This window comes from Lithobates pipiens, unplaced genomic scaffold, assembly GCF_037356315.1.
Source record: "Lithobates pipiens isolate NorthernLeopardFrog02 unplaced genomic scaffold, aLitPip1_a1.2 Scaffold_13, whole genome shotgun sequence".
In the NCBI taxonomy this organism is placed as follows: Eukaryota; Metazoa; Chordata; class Amphibia; order Anura; family Ranidae; genus Lithobates; species Lithobates pipiens.
This window is the reverse complement of record NW_027507718.1, coordinates 426,092,830-426,109,572: the sequence shown is the minus strand read 5'-3', so window position 1 is coordinate 426,109,572 and position 16,743 is coordinate 426,092,830. Positions and strand designations below refer to the sequence as shown.

Sequence of the window (16,743 nt, the reverse complement as noted above, 5' to 3'; positions counted from 1 at the left end):
GGTTTCTTTGCTACTGTTTATACTGATCTGGATGCCAAATGTCATCCTATGCCTAGTCCTTCCTCTTAATCATGTTGTATGCTAAATAGTGGTATTTCCATTGTTAATCCTTTATGCTTGCCCAGTTATCAATCATATTTGGTGACAATACATTAGGTTTAACTGTTCTGGTGTCTGTTTTCTTTGATAAAGCACTACTATTGGGTACTAATATTACTTTCTGTAATTTCCTGTGATATTGTATGTTTATACACCTAACCTGGTGGGTCAGAAGGGCTGAAGTTTTTGAGAAGGACGAGACCAAGAAAAGATGGCCCATCCTATCCAGCTGCTCCTATAGGGGTAGTGCAACAAATGCTTGAAGTGAAAATTTGAAAAGGCACAATTCCTTTAAATAACATGCCTTAACCCTTCCTGTGAAGTTGCACACTTGCAGGATGTACACAATCAAAAGTGGCATTTAGAAAGATGTGGTGAAGCCTAGATGTGGGTCCTAGATGGTATGGATTATAAGGGGGACTCCTCCCAAAAACAAAAAGCTGCCTCTGTACTAGCAATCAAGGATAATGCCATCTGTTGGTAGGATGCCCAAGGCTGCATGGTCATTGATGTATGGTGCAAAAATTAAAAATTGGGGGTCTCCCTAAAATAAATACCAGGCCCTTTCTTGATATGGATCTGATATGAATTTTAAGTGGTAGCCCGACACAAAACATTTATAAAAAAAGTACGAGGTTCCCCAAAATGTACACCAGATCCTTATCCGAGAATGCAGCCTAACTGGCCAAGTGTACACACTCCCTCTTGAACCATATCAGGCCACATACCCCCAAAATGAGGAGGGTACCTTGCCATAGGGCACCTCCCTTGTAACGAAAATTTAAGCGTAGGATAGTTTTGCCTTAGCAAGATGTGATGTGATCTGTAGAAGTAGTGTAACTGTAGATGTAGTTTAATTCTGGGTTATTAAAAATATAGTATTCTATGTCAGTCATGCACATATGTTCTTTCATTAGCATTTGAAAAGGACAGAGACAGTTTTCTAGGATCAAAGTGACACCTAGATGCCAATAAACGTTCCAATTAGAGTAAACATAGATTGCCACCTTCCTGAGGCCTCAAAGAAAACGGCTAGTCATTTTAACTACATGGATCTGCAGGGGGCATTCACAAGGCCCCGGCCAGTCTGCAAACTTTGATTAATATCAACAGATCTAAAGAACCTATTTTATCTCTCATAAAAGCGAAAATATTAGTGACAGAGAGATGAAAATAATTCCTTTTGATCGTACACGTGATGGGTTACGTGGACATGTAATTCTGTATTTTTAACATGTGTGGAATCCTAGAGAACTGCACAAAACCGTTATATGGAGCCTGATTGTGGCAGGCAGGCATTGATTGGTACTGTTTGCGATCGGACTGATGCGCTGGTATCGGAAATCCAATCCATGACCCAGCAATCAGCGTAGTTCTGGGCCAATTTGACTCTGGTAATTTCAGAACACAAGACATCCTGTGGGTTGAGATAGGAACACCCCCCAGGGTTGATTGGGCAAGGGCTAAAGTCCAGCCCACATCCATATTTCAATAAATTGAGTAGCCTGAGATATGGGCATTGTTCTTCCACGAAGCCAGTTCGAAACGGGGGAGTTCCCACATGTTCCAGTATGCTTCTACTAATGGATAGACTTCGGTAAAGTTTATTTCTGTTTTTTATCCCCTTTTATTTTCATAGCAAATTGCCAATTGTGTGTCTTTATTTTTTGTATCTTTTTGGTAACTTCTTTTTCTTTGTATATCACTTATGCGCTGCCCACTTTCGGGATATTAAATGATAAAATTAATAAGTGACTTCCGTGTACTAAGCTAGGACTCATATCTCTGGAGAGGTTGTTGTATTTTAGTGCATAAGTACTCGGTCTAAGTTACGCACCAATCGGTATGCAATTGCACTGTGTGTTGGCAGATTGCATGCAGATTGTAAGCTAACAGATCTTCCAGACAAAGATCTGTGTTTGTTTGTGTAGTGGCTCAGCAGACCAGTCTGCGGACAAACTGTTGGGTGGTGGCAGGCTATCGTTTATTGTGTGTCTGGTGTGCGGGTGTGGGGACAGTGGGAAGAGTGATTAACACCGGGGTTTAAGCTTGCAGGATAGCTGTAGGAACCCTAGAAGTGTGTAGTAATTGCTAGACTGCTCCCCAACCCTTAGAGTGCACTAGATTGTATGTAAGATTCGTATCTGCCTGTATGTGGACAGCTAGCTGGATTGGAGTGGAGTCTCCCTCTAGTGGTGGCCAAAGGTAGTGCGGGCTGTGAAAGTAACACAGCCAGTCTTACATGCTCAGTATAAATTCCCCCTTATTCCCTTAGTTCCTCATATACCCCAGTCACGGAACGCACATCACGGTTGGCTAGTCGCCGTGGGCGGGTGTGATCCATGACAGATTGGCGGCAGCGAGCGGGATTTGCTTAGTACATTAGTACATGGTTTATTAATTTAACCTGTGTACTAAAGGTTGGAAGCTTGTTTGAAGCAACTGACCTACAGAAGCTCACTCACACTCAGTGCATCATTTTTGTTTTGTAGAAGATATACTTGGCTATTTGCTCCCCACCCCCTTTTGTTTTTCTTTTCTATCTTTTATTTGGAGATGGTAACACACGAGATGATATGCTGGTACAAGAGGCAATCCGAAGAGACCGCAATTGACCTCTGTTAGCTAAGAGGCATCAATACAGTTGGCAAGACAAGGACCCAGCTTTTATGTACGTTGATAAAGGATGACAGAGAACAGCTCACCTTGGCATCTATACCCAGAGACCGTGCCATTCCAGATGACTATGCGAGACAGCATGACTCTGTTCTTAAACCCTCTCAGTGGGAAAAATCACCACAGCAGGTGAAGTATATAGAAAGAGATCACCACCAGAGTGAAATAAAGCACCATCAGAGAATGTAGCAAAGAAAGAGAGTGCACAAACTGAACAGCACCCAAATCCAGCATGGAAATGCAACATCACCTCCATCTGCATCAAGAACTACAAGAGGCAGACCTACCTCAGTGGAAATCTTGAAGTGTTTTGTCTGTAACCAAGGTGGACATTACTCAAGCCTTTGTCCAAAGAGGAGGAGGCCTAGCCCACCAGCAAGTGTGAAAAGTGCTCCCCCTACTGTGTTGCTTGTTGGGGAAAATGTAGGAGACCGAGCGGATAACCTGCAGCCAGTTACTGCTAGTAACAGCGTTACAGTCGGACTCCGAGGTATGGGATCAGAGGATGTCCTAGCTCTTCCAGGATTGAGGAACTGTGAGGATGTGATCCCAGGGGAAGCCATGGTTGTCACAGGAGGTGGAGGAGCCATCCCTGCCATGACTATGGCTTGTGTTTTGTTGAACCTGGAATCTGAAAGTCAAGTGAAAGAAGTGGGCAGAGCAGATCCCACATATGTAGGAGGCGGATGGCCTGCAGCTGGTTACCGCAAGTAACTGTGTTACAGTTGGACTCCAAGCTATGGGATCAGAGGATGTCCTAGCTCTTCCAGGATTGAGGAGCTGTGAGGATGTGATCCCAGGCATGGGCGTCCGCAGCAGGGGGCAAGGGGGGTCAAGTGCCCCCCCCTGGAATCCCCAAGGTGTTGCCACTGCCACTGCCGCCGCCGCCGCCATGCTGCATTATTTTTTTTTCTGAGTCCGCTCTCTCCTGTGTATCACAGCGCTGGATGGCTGTGTTCGGCGGCCGCTCTGTAACACAGTCCCGCCCCCCCCCCAGACCTCGTGTGATAGTAGAGAGAATCAACGCTCCGCCTATCACATGAGCCGGTCTGGGGGGGGCGGGACTGTGTTACAGAGTGGCCGCCGAATACAGCCATCCAGCGCTGTGATACACAGGAGTAGATGCCCATTCGTGCTACAGTGCCTGGATAGGAGGATCGAGGGGGAGGGGGGCTGCAGTGCTCTCCGCCACCACCGCACTCTCCTGCCCCCCCCTGCTCTTCTCTTCCACCACCGCACTCTCCTGACCCCCGTGCTCTCCTCCACCACCACATTCTCCTGACCCCCCCCCCCCAGTGCTCTCTTCCACCACTGCACTCTCCTGCCCCCCCCCAGTGCTCTCCTCCACCACCGCACTCTCCTGCCCCCCCCCCTGCTCTTCTCTTCCACCACCGCACTCTCCTAACCCCCGTGCTCTCCTCCACCACCACACTCTCCTGACCCCCCCCCGTGCTCTCTTCCACCACTGCACTCTCCTGCCCCCCCCAGTGCTCTCCTCCACCACCGCACTCTCCTGCCCCCCCCCCCTGCTCTTCTCTTCCACCACCGCACTCTCCTGACCCCCGTGCTCTCCTCCACCACCACATTCTCCTGACCCCCCCCCCAGTGCTCTCTTCCACCACTGCACTCTCCTGCCCCCCCCAGTGCTCTCCTCCACCACCGCACTCTCCTGCCCCCCCCCCTGCTCTTCTCTTCCACCACCGCACTCTCCTAACCCCCGTGCTCTCCTCCACCACCACACTCTCCTGACCCCCCCCCCGTGCTCTCTTCCACCACTGCACTCTCCTGCCCCCCCCAGTGCTCTCCTCCACCACCGCACTCTCCTGCCCCCCCCCCTGCTCTTCTCTTCCACCACCGCACTCTCCTAACCCCCGTGCTCTCCTCCACCACCACACTCTCCTGACCCCCCCCCGTGCTCTCTTCCACCACTGCACTCTCCTGCCCCCCCCAGTGCTCTCCTCCACCACCGCACTCTCCTGCCCCCCCCTGCTCTTCTCTTCCACCACCGCACTCTCCTGACCCCCGTGCTCTCCTCCACCACCACACTCTCCTGACCCCCCGCCCCAGTGCTCTCTTCCACCACTGCACTCTCCTGCCCCCCCCCCCAGTGCTCTCCTCCACCACCGCACTCTCCTGCCCCCCCCTGCTCTTCTCTTCCACCACCGCACTCTCCTGACCCCCGTGCTCTCCTCCACCACCACACTCTCCTGACCCCCCCCCCAGTGCTCTCTTCCACCACTGCACTCTCCTGCCCCCCCCAGTGCTCTCCTCCACCACCGCACTCTCCTGCCCCCCCTGCTCTTCTCTTCCACCACCGCACTCTCCTGACCCCCGTGCTCTCCTCCACCACCACACTCTCCTGACCCCCCCAGTGCTCTCTTCCACCACTGCACTCTCCTGCCCCCCCAGTGCTCTCCTCCACCACCGCACTCTCCTGCCCCCCCCAGGGCTCTCTTCCACCACTGCACTCTCCTGCCCCCCCCAGTGCTCTCCTCCACCACCACACTCTCCTGACCCCCCCCCCCAGTGCTCTCTTCCACCACTGCACTCTCCTGCCCCCCCAGTGCTCTCCTCCACCACCACACTCTCCTGCCCCCCCCAGGGCTCTCTTCCAACACCGCACTCTCCTGCCCCCCCAGTGCTCTCCTCCACCACCGCACTCTCCTGTCCCCCCCCAGTGCTCTCCACCACCGCACTCTCCTGCCCCCGTGCTCTCCTCCACCACCACACTCTCCTGCCCCCCCGTGCTCTCTTCCACCACCGCACTCTCCTGCCCCCCCCCAGTGCTCTTCTCTTCCACCACCGCACTCTCCTGCCCCCCCCAGTGCTCTCCTCCACCACCGCACTCTCCTGCCCCCCCCCAGTTCTCTTCTCTTCCACCACCGCACTCTCCTGCCCCCCCAGTGCTCTCCTCCACCACTGCACTCTCCTGCCCCCCCCCCAGTGCTCTCCTCCACCACCGCACTCTCCTGCCCCCCCCCCAGTGCTCTTCTCTTCCACCACCGCACTCTCCTGCCCCCCCAGTGCTCTCCTCCACCACTGCACTCTCCTGACCCCCCCAGTGCTCTCATCCACCACTGCACTCTCCTGCCCCCCCCCAGTGCTCTCCACCACCACCGCACTCTCCTGCCCCCCGTGCTCTCCTCCACCACCGCACTCTCCTGCCCCCCAGTGCTCTTCTCTTCCACCACCGCACACTCCTGCCCCCCCAGTGCTCTCCTCCACCACTGCACTCTCCTGCCCCCCCCATGCTCTCCTCCACCACCGCACTCTCCTGCCCCCCCCCCAGTGCTCTTCTCTTCCACCACCGCACTCTCCTGCCCCCCCAGTGCTCTCATCCACCACCGCACTCTCCTGCCCCCCCCCCAGTGCTCTCCTCCACCACCGCACTCTCCTGCCCCCCATGCTCTCTTCTACCACTGTGCTCGCCTCCACCACCACACTCTCCTGCCCCCCCCCAGTGGTCTCCTCTACCACCACACTCTCCTGCCACCCCCTCCAGTGCTCTCCTCCACCACCACACTCTCCTGCCACCCCCTCCAGTGCTCTCCACCACCACACTCTCCTGCCTCCCCCCCAGTGCTCTTCTCCACCGCCACACTCTCCTGCCCCCCCAGTGGTCTCCATCACCACCACACTCTCCTGCCACCCCCTCCAGTGCTCTCCTCCACCACCACACTCTCCTGCCCCCCCCCCCCCACAGTGCTCTTCTCCACCACCACCACACTCTCCTGCCCCCCCCCAGTTTTCTCCTCCCCTGTTCTTGCTGCTCTCCAGCTCTCCCCATCCTTCTCTAGCCACCATCCCAGTGCTTTCCCCCCCAGTGCTCTCCGCCCCTGTTCCCCCCAGTGCTCTCCCCCCCCGTGCCCTCCACTCCCCCCAGTGCTCTCCCCCAGTGCTCTCCTCTCTCCCCCTGTTCTTTCCCCTCCAGTGCTCTCCTCTCAGTGCTCTCCCCTCCCCCCAATGCTCCCCCCCTGTCCCCCCCCCCCCAGTGCTCTTCATCTCTCCCCATCACTCTCTAGCCCCCACCCCAGTGCTCTCCAGCCCTCCTTACTCCCCACCCCTGTTCTGTCTGCACCCCTGGTGCTCTCCAGCCCCCCCCCCAGTGCTCTCTACCCTCCGTGCTCTCCACGCCTGTTCTTTTTGGCTCCCCCTTAGCACCCTCCACTCCCCACCCCTGTACTCTCCTCTCCCCCTGCATTTTGCGCCCACCCATGTGCTCTCCACCCCCCATAGTGCTCTCCAGTCCCCCGTGCTTTCCACCCCTGTTCTTTCTGGCCCCCACTGGTGCTCTCAAGCTCCCCCCCCATTGCTCTCCACTCACCCCTGCTCTTTGTGCCCCCCCCCAGTGCTCTTCACCACCCCACACTCTTAGCCCCCCCAGTGCTCTCAGCCTACCGTGCTTTCTACCCCTGTTCTTGTTGGCCCCCCCAGTGCTCTCAAGTTCCCCCCAAGCGCTCTCCGCTCCCCACCCCTGTGATCTCCACTCCCCCTCGCTCTTTGCCCCCACCCATGTGTTCTCCAACCCCGCCAGTACTCTTTGCTCCCCCTTCTCTCCAACTCCCACTCAGTGCTCCCCACTTCCCCAGGACCAGAGGGCAGGCTGACTGGGGCCAGAAAATGAGGACGGCTGAAGGTGCAGGTGGCCAGGGACCACTCCATCTCACAGCAGACAAATCCTCTGGAAGGAGCACCGTCCCCATCCAAAACGAGAACAGACCCTGCCTGCTGCTGGCCGTCATGGATATCCTGCTGGCATGCAAGGTACCGTACCAAGCATCAACAACACAGCTTCCCACAGACAGAGACTGCAGACTGGGACATGGGGCACAGGAGGGGCTGCAATGATGTGCACAGTGAGACTGCATTCACGGCACAGTAAAGCTGCATTTGATGGACACAGTGAGGCTGCATTTGATGGACACAGTGAGGCTGCATTTGAAGGGCACAGTGAAGGCTGCATTTGAAGGGCACAGTGAGGCTGCATTTGAAGGGCACAGTGAGGCTGCATTTGGTGGGCACAGTGAGGCTGCATTTGGTGGGCACAGTGAGGCTGCATTTGGTGGGCACAGTGAGGCTGCATTTGGTGGGCACAGTGAGGCTGCATTGGTGGGCACAGTGAGGCTGAATTTGATGGGCATTGGTGAGGCTGCATTGAGCTCTTGCATCAAGTCTGCAGTCTCTGTCCATCTCCTGTAGCATGTCTGCAGTCTCTGAGGGAGTCTGGAGAGGAGTCAAAAGTGGGAGCACTGCCGGGATGGGGGTCATGGGAGAAGTCAGACTTGTGTGGACTGTGGATAGGAGACTATAGGATAAAACCTCCAAGCTGGAGCCGACTGACTGAGCCTTGCACAGTGCACCTGAGAGGAGGTCAGTGAAAGCACCGCCAGGCCAGACGGGGGTCACTGATGTAAGGGGGGAGTGAATACGATAATGTAAGGGGCACTGATATAAAGGGTTTCCTCCTTATATTAGTAACCCACCCCCCTTACCTTAGAGTATTCTTTCTGAAGAAGGTGGTTCCCCCCCCCCCCCCACGTTCTGAGTTTCTGGGGTCCCCCTTGATGATTGATCACTTACCACTATTAACTGGAATTTGAATATATATATATATATATATATATATATATATATATATATATATATATATATATATATAAAGCCCTATGTGATTTCATATCTATATCTAATGCTCTCTTCATCAAATGTGCTTTAAAATGTATGGTTTTCCCTTTCATGAACAAGAAAATAACGACGTTATGCTGTTGGGCTGGTATAATAATGCTGTCGGGCTGGTATAATAATGCTGTCGGGCTGGTATAATAATGCTGTTGGGCTGGTATAATAATGCTGTCGGGCTGGTATAATAATGCTGTTGGGCTGGTATAATAATGCTGTTGGGCTGGTATGAAATTTTTTCCAGGGCTGGTATTTGAAAGCATGGGCGTCCACAAGGTTCCTCAGGTGGCTGGGTACCAGGCCCATATAGCCTAGAGAATGTACATCTCTTTACATTGCAATACATCTGTTGTTGTCATATTTTTATCTTGATGAAAACAGCCAATCCAGTGACAGTATGAGATCAATATATGACCACAACAGATGTATTGCAATGTAAAGAGATGTAGATTCTCTAGGCTATATGGGCCTGGAACACAGCCGCCAGAGTCACTCCCAATACAAAGTGAAGATGAATTATCTCTTATATAACACAAATGTATTACCAGTGGAAAGATTTTCATGAGATTGTCGAAAAGGGGCGGAGCATGAGCGGCCTTGAAATGATGCCCCCCCTTGGAAAAAGTTCTGCCATGGTTGTCACAGGAGGTGGAGGAGCCATCCCTGCCATGCCTATGGCTTGTGTTTCATTGACCCAGGAATCTGAAAGCCAAATGAAAGAAGTGGGCAGAGCAAATCCCACAAATGTAGGAGGCCGTGCGGATAGCCTGCAGCTGGTTAGCGCAGGTAATAATGTTTCAGTCGGAATCCGAGATACGGAATCCACGGATGTCCTAGCTCTTTCAGGATCGAGGAGCCATAAGGATGTGGTCCCAAAGAAAGCCACAGTTATCACAGGGGTTGGAGGAGTCATCCCTGTGTTACCAACAGCTTGCGTTGCTTTGCTCAGAGGATCAAAAAGCAAAGTGAGAGAAGTAGGCATAGCAGATGCCAGTAATGTACTATTGGGCACTGACCAGGTGCAGTTGGTAGCCTGCTATGAGCCAAATTCAGCTCCCCTGGAACCTGAATCTTCACCGGATTCACATAAAGTACTGTTAGTTGACTCAGTGCATGTTGGGAACACTGGGGAGGGTCAGGGGGCTAGTTACTGTGTGTCAGGTTCTGGCCCTAATGTGTTTCTGGAACCAGCACCCAGAGAGGAACCTAAAGTCACAATGAACCCCTTAAATTGATAATGTTTTGTGTGATGTAAGTCATGATCTGTGCTGGGCAGACATTCCCTCTGCTGCAGTGGTGACTCCCGGGGCCCACCTGTCTGCCCCGAACTGGTCATTGCCCACTGCTACAGAGGGACTGTCTGTGAAAGGGCCCAATCCAACTGGGTCGGACCCTTGTGAACTTGGCTAAGCAGGCCTGAGGTCCCCTCACACTGTTGTCTCCATGGCATCTGTGGCAGATCACTCTGAGTCCCCTGAGGCTGTTAAGATTGACATCAGCCTGGAGGAGTACAGAGGTCTGGCTGACGGACTGCCAGTTGGGGATGGCAGGATGAGAGTGTACGGGGAACAGGACTGTAAATCGGTAACCATTTGTAAGGAAAAGGAATGTTTTGAAGTACCTGCTGAAAAGGTAAACTGTGTTTCAGTAGATCCTGGTAAGGACAAGCAAGGTGTGCTTGCAACTGTATGTGAGGCCAAGTCTTCTGTGGTATGCTCCTCTGCCATCACAGCTACCAGTACTTCCATTGTGGATTCTGGGCTGTGCATCACAGAGGAGGGACAACAGGGTGAGGGGGCAAATCTGAACCAATCTGACTCTTAGGGGCTGATACCTTTGTTGCCAGCCCAGAGGAACTCAGGTGTTGTGCCAACAGGTGCTCTGCTGAGAACAGAGTAGGAGTATGTGATATGGGTCAGAGGACAACCCCTGGTGGAATTCAGTCTTCTGTGGATTCATTGCTGTGGGTCACGGAGGGAATATTACAGGGTGACAGGGAAAATCTGGCCCCATCAGGGCCTACCACCTCAGCAGCTGCAGCTGACAACACCAAGTACTTTCTGGCTGATAAATCTGATGATTGCCCAGAGAAACTGAGGGGTTGCGCTGGCAGGCCTTCTGCTGAGGAGGACAAAGTAGGAGAGTGTGACACGGGTCAGAGGATGACCCCTGGCAGAATAAAGTGTTTTGTGGCTTTATCCTCTGTCCACACAGCTATGACGACACGCAACTTTATTTCCGGATCAATGGAAAAAAAGATCACCAACAACAACTTGAAAACTGCCTCAAATCAATAGAGGACTGGATGACCACCAACTCCCTCCAGCTGAACCAATCAAAGACAGAGCTTCTTATCTTACACCCAAATCATAAGCCCGCAACCAAAACCTCCTGGTCTCCACCAACCGTCTTTGGGCAGACTATCTCCCCAAAGACCAAAGCCAAGAGTCTCGGGGTTATTTTAGACGCACAAATGTCAATGGATGCGCAAATAGGAGCAGTAGTCAGTCGATCTCACCATCTGCTGCGCATGCTTCGCAGACTCATCCCTTTTATCCCAAAGAATGACAAAGCAGTGGTAGTTGGAACAATCATTAATTCACGACTGGACTACGCAAACTCGCTTTACATAGGATTACCACAATATCAACTTGCGCGATTACAACTGATCCAAAACACGGCGGCAAGGCTGATAACAGGAAAAAAACCCTGGGAATCCATTTCTCCTTCACTGAGGAGCTTACATTGGCTAACCGTAAAAAATCGGATCACGTTCAAGACCCTTTGCCTCACCCACAAATGCGTGCATAGAGAAGCTCCGCAATACCTAATGGAGAAAATAAATCATTACACACCAAACCGCAGTCTTCGATCAGCCAACAAAAACCTCCTCCTCGTGCCCAAAGCCCGGTATAAATCCAAGGGGGATCGGAGATTCGCTGTCCAAGGGCCTCGGCTATGGAATGCTCTACCAATAAACATCCGCCTGGAAGAAAATCACCTGGCTTTTAGGAAAAAACTCAAGACCTTCCTCTTTTAGCAGATGATCAAAGCTCGCCACAGCGCCTAGAGGCGATTCAGTTCGCATTGTGCGCTATATAAGTATTTCATTCATTCATTCATTCATGAGTATCATGATTGAGGATTCGTTGCTGTGTAGGACAGGGGAAGAGCCACATGATTATGGGGGGGGAAACTAACCCCGTCTGAATCTGCCCTCTCAGAGGCTGCAGCTGATGACACTGCGTTCCTACAGGCTGATATGTTTAGTGTCAGCGTAGAGGAATTCAGGGGTTGTGCTGGCAGGCCTTCTGTTGAGGCAGAAAGAGAAAAAGTGTGGGAGACAGGCCAAAGAGTGGAGGCCCTGGTACCCAGGCCATGGAACCAGGCCAAGACCACCCAGGGATGGCCTTATGCCAGGCTCAAACATCTGGGTGTGCTTGCTAATAGAGTACCCCCAGATGGCCAGGGCCAATGGCTGAGAATGATGACAGCACACAATGATAAATTTGCCTGTACCCTTTCAGTAGGTAGTCAGTGGCTAGTGGATGAAGTGGATCCGCAGGACAATCTGCTAGCCGATCCTGATTCAGACATGTTAGGATCAGTCAGAGAGGGGTGGGGTCGCCCTTTCCTATCTGCAAGGGGACAGGCTGAAATGTCACGGTGTCAAGCTTCAGTTGGGGGAACCTTAACCTCCAACCTAGGGAATCTTCCATGTAGACGCATTAGCTGACCCATTTAGGCTCAGCTGTGCGTCATCTGGAAGGGGGAGATGTAACGAAAATGATTCCTTTAGTTCCCCTTATACCCCAGTCAAGGAACACACGTCATGGTTGGCTAGTCGCCGTGGGTGGCGCGATCGCTGACAGGTACCCTCTGAAAAGGTACTTTGTCCCAAAAGCCTGGTCTGCTGGTTGCAGGGTTCAGCAGAGGGAAGAGTTTTCAGAATCTGGAAGCCCCTATTAAAAAAAAAAGGCCCCCCAGATACTGCCCCACCCTGTAAATATGTAAGTAGTATATAGTCCCCCTGATTACTCATTCAAAATCTCTTTATTAAACAAAAAATATACCACAATGTAAATTTATAATCAATCACAAAATTTTGTGATGCTGATCAATGTCAATTACAATAAATGACAACACCTGGCAGAAAAAAAAAAATACTCCTACGTGCTGATCTGCGAGAAATTAAAAACACACCAAATTGCTGACACATCCTTTGGCATCACCGACCTACAGGAAATTGGTCATGTTCATTTTTGGTCAATGACATTACCCAGGTTACTTCATCCATTTGTTTATATTCACCTGCAGGCACAGGAGCTATTATACCCAATGAGCGGTCATCAGAAGCGAACATGTTGCATGATTTTTTTTTAGGTTATCAGGATCGTCATTCATAATGATTGACTTTGATCTACATCTTTGGATGATGCAATTAATAATGTACAGTAAAAACATCATAAGCATTTTTTCTAAATAAAGGACTTTGTCACAGCATTCACTTCATCAATATGATAGCAGGCTGCTTTGCCAGGGTAGTTCTTCCTAGCAAGGTACCCACCCCATGTTGAGGGCATGTAGCCTAGTATTGCTCAGGAGGTTAGTGGATAAAGGACTGGTGTGGATTTTTTTTTTGGGGGGGGGGGGCAATTGTTTTATTGCTTTTGGGACCCCCTTAAAATCAATACCAGAGCCTTTTAGGATAAATATTTGGTTCTAATTTTAGGGGGACCCCACACTGTTTTTCTTTTTTTGCGGTGTGATGAGGGTCTGGTATGAATTTTAAGGGGGAACTTCATGCAAAAAAGAAAAAAAAAAACTTGGGGTTCCTCTGAAATATAAACTACTATTATGTGGGTGACTTGCTTATCCAGCTAGACTTTTAATTTTTTTTTTTTTATGGAGACTGTAACAGAAGAACATACAAAGGGGTTGATTTACTAAAACTGAAGAAAGCATAATCTGGTGCAGCTTTGCATGAAACCAGCTTCCAGTTTTTTTTTTTGTTTTTTTTGTTTTTGTCAAAGCTTAATTGAACAAGCTAAATTTGAAGCTGATTGGCTACCATGCATAACTGCACCAGATTTTGCACTCTCCAGTTTTTGTAAGTCAACTGTGAGAACTGTGAGGTAAAGGACAGAGCTAGGATATATAGCAGTATTGTGCAATCCAAGAAATAGAACAAACTAGAGCTTGAGCCAACAAGCTACATTTATAAATCACATATCATATTTGGTTGAACATCAACATTATATTTAAAGTAGAGTTCATCTAAAACTTTAGTTATTATAAGTGGATGCTGCTGAGCTAAATCACGCAATAGTCTCATGCCCGGGAATCTCTTTTCTCTAGCTGCAGCCTCAGCGCTTCCCCCAGCTCATTTTATATTATTAAAAATATATGACAGGGAAATTGAAAAGTCATTATAATGGTCAATACCAAAAAACAGACTTGGCAATTCAGGTAAGAGGATCTAGCCACAAACATTTGTTTGTAATTCATGATCACGCTAAAACTAAAATATCATTTTTGAGTGTATGGATCCTGTAATTTAAAAAAATAAAATAAATTGTTGTTTCCATTGAGATGTTGCCTGTTTTTAGAAAATTAGATTAAAGCTGAATTTGTCAGCTCCATCACTGAGCAAATCATCATAAAAACAATTCAAGGCTTTTGTTTTACCATCATTGCCCTCCACCGCAACTGTCCTCAATGCATTCTGTAATTTGGAAAGTAAATGTGAATATTAGCCACCTGCTCAGAGGATTTTATACACATAAATATAATTATTAAGTTTCATACTTCAAATCACTTTCAATATTAGGATTTTAATATTATCTCCAGATGGAAAGCTTTGTTTATTTGTAAATGACTTGGTTAAATCCACAAATACCCTGTTATTATATTACAGGGCTGTCAGTGCCTCGGTAAGGAAGCATGGGGATAATCCAAGTGAATTTCTGAAATTGCTGGCATTAAAGGAAGATCAGTGGATTGTCTTGGATGACATTGTGGTGAAGAATGTGCAGAATGGAATTGTCTCATTTGAAATGAGTGAACATTTACAAAGGTAAACTATTCCACTCACTTATATGACATTATTTTGCATTTTTATAGGTATGATTGAAATTCAAAACTTTTGAGAGCAGATAAACGCAAGGCAAGACTATTAAAGTTGACTTAGCACAACAGTCATTCCTTGTATTCTATAAATCATTATTGACTTTTAGGGCCCCTTCACATTCCCCACATGAGCCTATTGATGTTAATTATGTTAAAGGGGTTGTAAACCTTCGAGGTTTTTCACCTCAATGCATTCTATGCATTGAGGTGAAAAACCTCCTGTAATGCTGCAGCCCCCCGAGCCCCCGTTTTACTTACCTGTACCCCTGCTATCTCATCCCGGGGACCAGCACACCAGCAAAAGCTGTTGTCTTAGGTCCTGATTGGATGGATTGATAGCAGCACAGCCATTGGCTCCCACTGATGTCAATCAAATCCAATGATCCAGGGGGCAGGGCCGAGTCATACATTCGGTTTCTATGGACGCCGAATTAATGACCGGGGTGCGCGCCCACAAGATAACCCCCTCGGGATAGTGGTTCTCCTAGGGGGATATCTAACGTGGGAAGGATCTGCCGCTGAGGGACCCCAGAAGAGGATATTGGGGGGCCACTCTGTGCAAAATAAGGTGCACAGTGGAGGTAAGTATCATATGTTTGTTATTAAAAAAACAAAATAAAAAAAAAAACTAAGCTTTATTGTCACTTTAAGGTAGCCATCCAATGTTTTCACCTTGCAGTGCAAGGTATATCTTTTTGTGCTTGAGCATTGGGGCTGACATTTGGAATAAACAGCACTATAACTCACAAGGTGGCCTTAGGCTGGATTCACACTGTTGGGGCGTGGTAATGAATATTATGCTACTCTATAATATGTATTGTGTCATCAAGAATTCATCAGGAAAAAACACTTTCAAGCCTGAAAGTCCATTGACATTTTTCATGTTGTAGTAATGACCACTAAAATATACGTTTTACCATGAACTAAGGCACCATGTGGTAGTTGATAAACTATAGTGGATTATGGTGTTTCATTTTTTTTAAATAACCCTCATGCACTAATACATTAGTAGACAAGGCATCTGCTATATATACACTATAATATTATATATAGAAATATATTGCCGTTATGCAGGGAACATACATTGATCCCCTTATTGGAGACAAATAGCTTGCGAGGGGATAAAGGATTTTTGACAGGCAAACTTTTTGCTAAAGTATGGCAAGAAATGAAAAGTATTACTAATATTACAGGTTATATATGTTATACCCCAATATGGAATAATGTAAACTGTGAGGAATTTTAGAAACTGGAAGGGTTCAAGCTGTGGCAAAAACATGATTTGAGATATTTGAAGCATTTATTTCAGAATGACAGTTTAAAATTCTTTGCTCAAATAATGGAGGAATATGGAATTCCAAAGCAAAGGTTTTTCCAATACTTTTAACTCAGGCACGCCATACAGGCTCAGGCCCATTCCTTTGAATTCAAACGTAATCATTCTACAATAATATCATTATTAGATGCTAGAGGGCATAAGCAGGGTCTTATATCATGACTGTATGGGGTACTACATAATACGTTTCAAGATTCTGTAGATCTCCCCTTAGGGCTCAGTGGGAATGAGACCTGGGACTGTTAATGGACAATTATTGGACAATGGCTCTGTCTGTGGTCCCTAGTGTATCGTTGTCCACTACGCAAAAATGAACACAATTATTTATTTTACATAGGTCGTATTATAGTCCTGGAGATTCCCCTTTGTGTCCTCGCTGTAGAGGAGCCCCTGAAAATTTAATACATATGCTATGGAGATGTCCTAAACTCCACCGATATTGACAGAGCATAATCAAGACTATTAATAGTCTCTTTGGAATAAAATTACCATTAGAACCTGACAAATGTTTATTAAATCTAATAGAGAAATCTAGTATTCCGAATTTCACTTACTGTATATTTCAATAGTAAGAAGTTTGCTTCAAGCTCTTATGCTGATAGCACAAAAATGGATCTCATGGTGAATGCAAATAAAAGAAAGCATACTAAAAGAAAAATATATTTATCTGCATCAAGTTTGTCAAGGGAAATTTGAGATTTGGAGAAGATGGATGAATGCTCTAGGCCCCGATTTGGAAGGAGCTCTAAAGCAAAAGAGGGGGAACAGAGAGAGGGATTGGAGTATGGGGGGGGGGGTAAGGGATACAAATGACAAATTTTGGT

General features: G+C 48.7%; 1 protein-coding gene across 1 annotated transcript in view; it reads left to right on the top strand.

The window, feature by feature from the left end:
- DTHD1 (death domain containing 1) overlaps positions 1 to 16,743 on the top strand; it is a 124,712-nt gene that overhangs the window by 83,656 nt on the left and 24,313 nt on the right. The window contains exon 6 of the mRNA XM_077477662.1: positions 14,372 to 14,530. Within this exon, the coding sequence (XP_077333788.1) occupies positions 14,372 to 14,530 (159 nt within the window). The remainder of the gene's footprint in view (positions 1 to 14,371; positions 14,531 to 16,743) is intronic.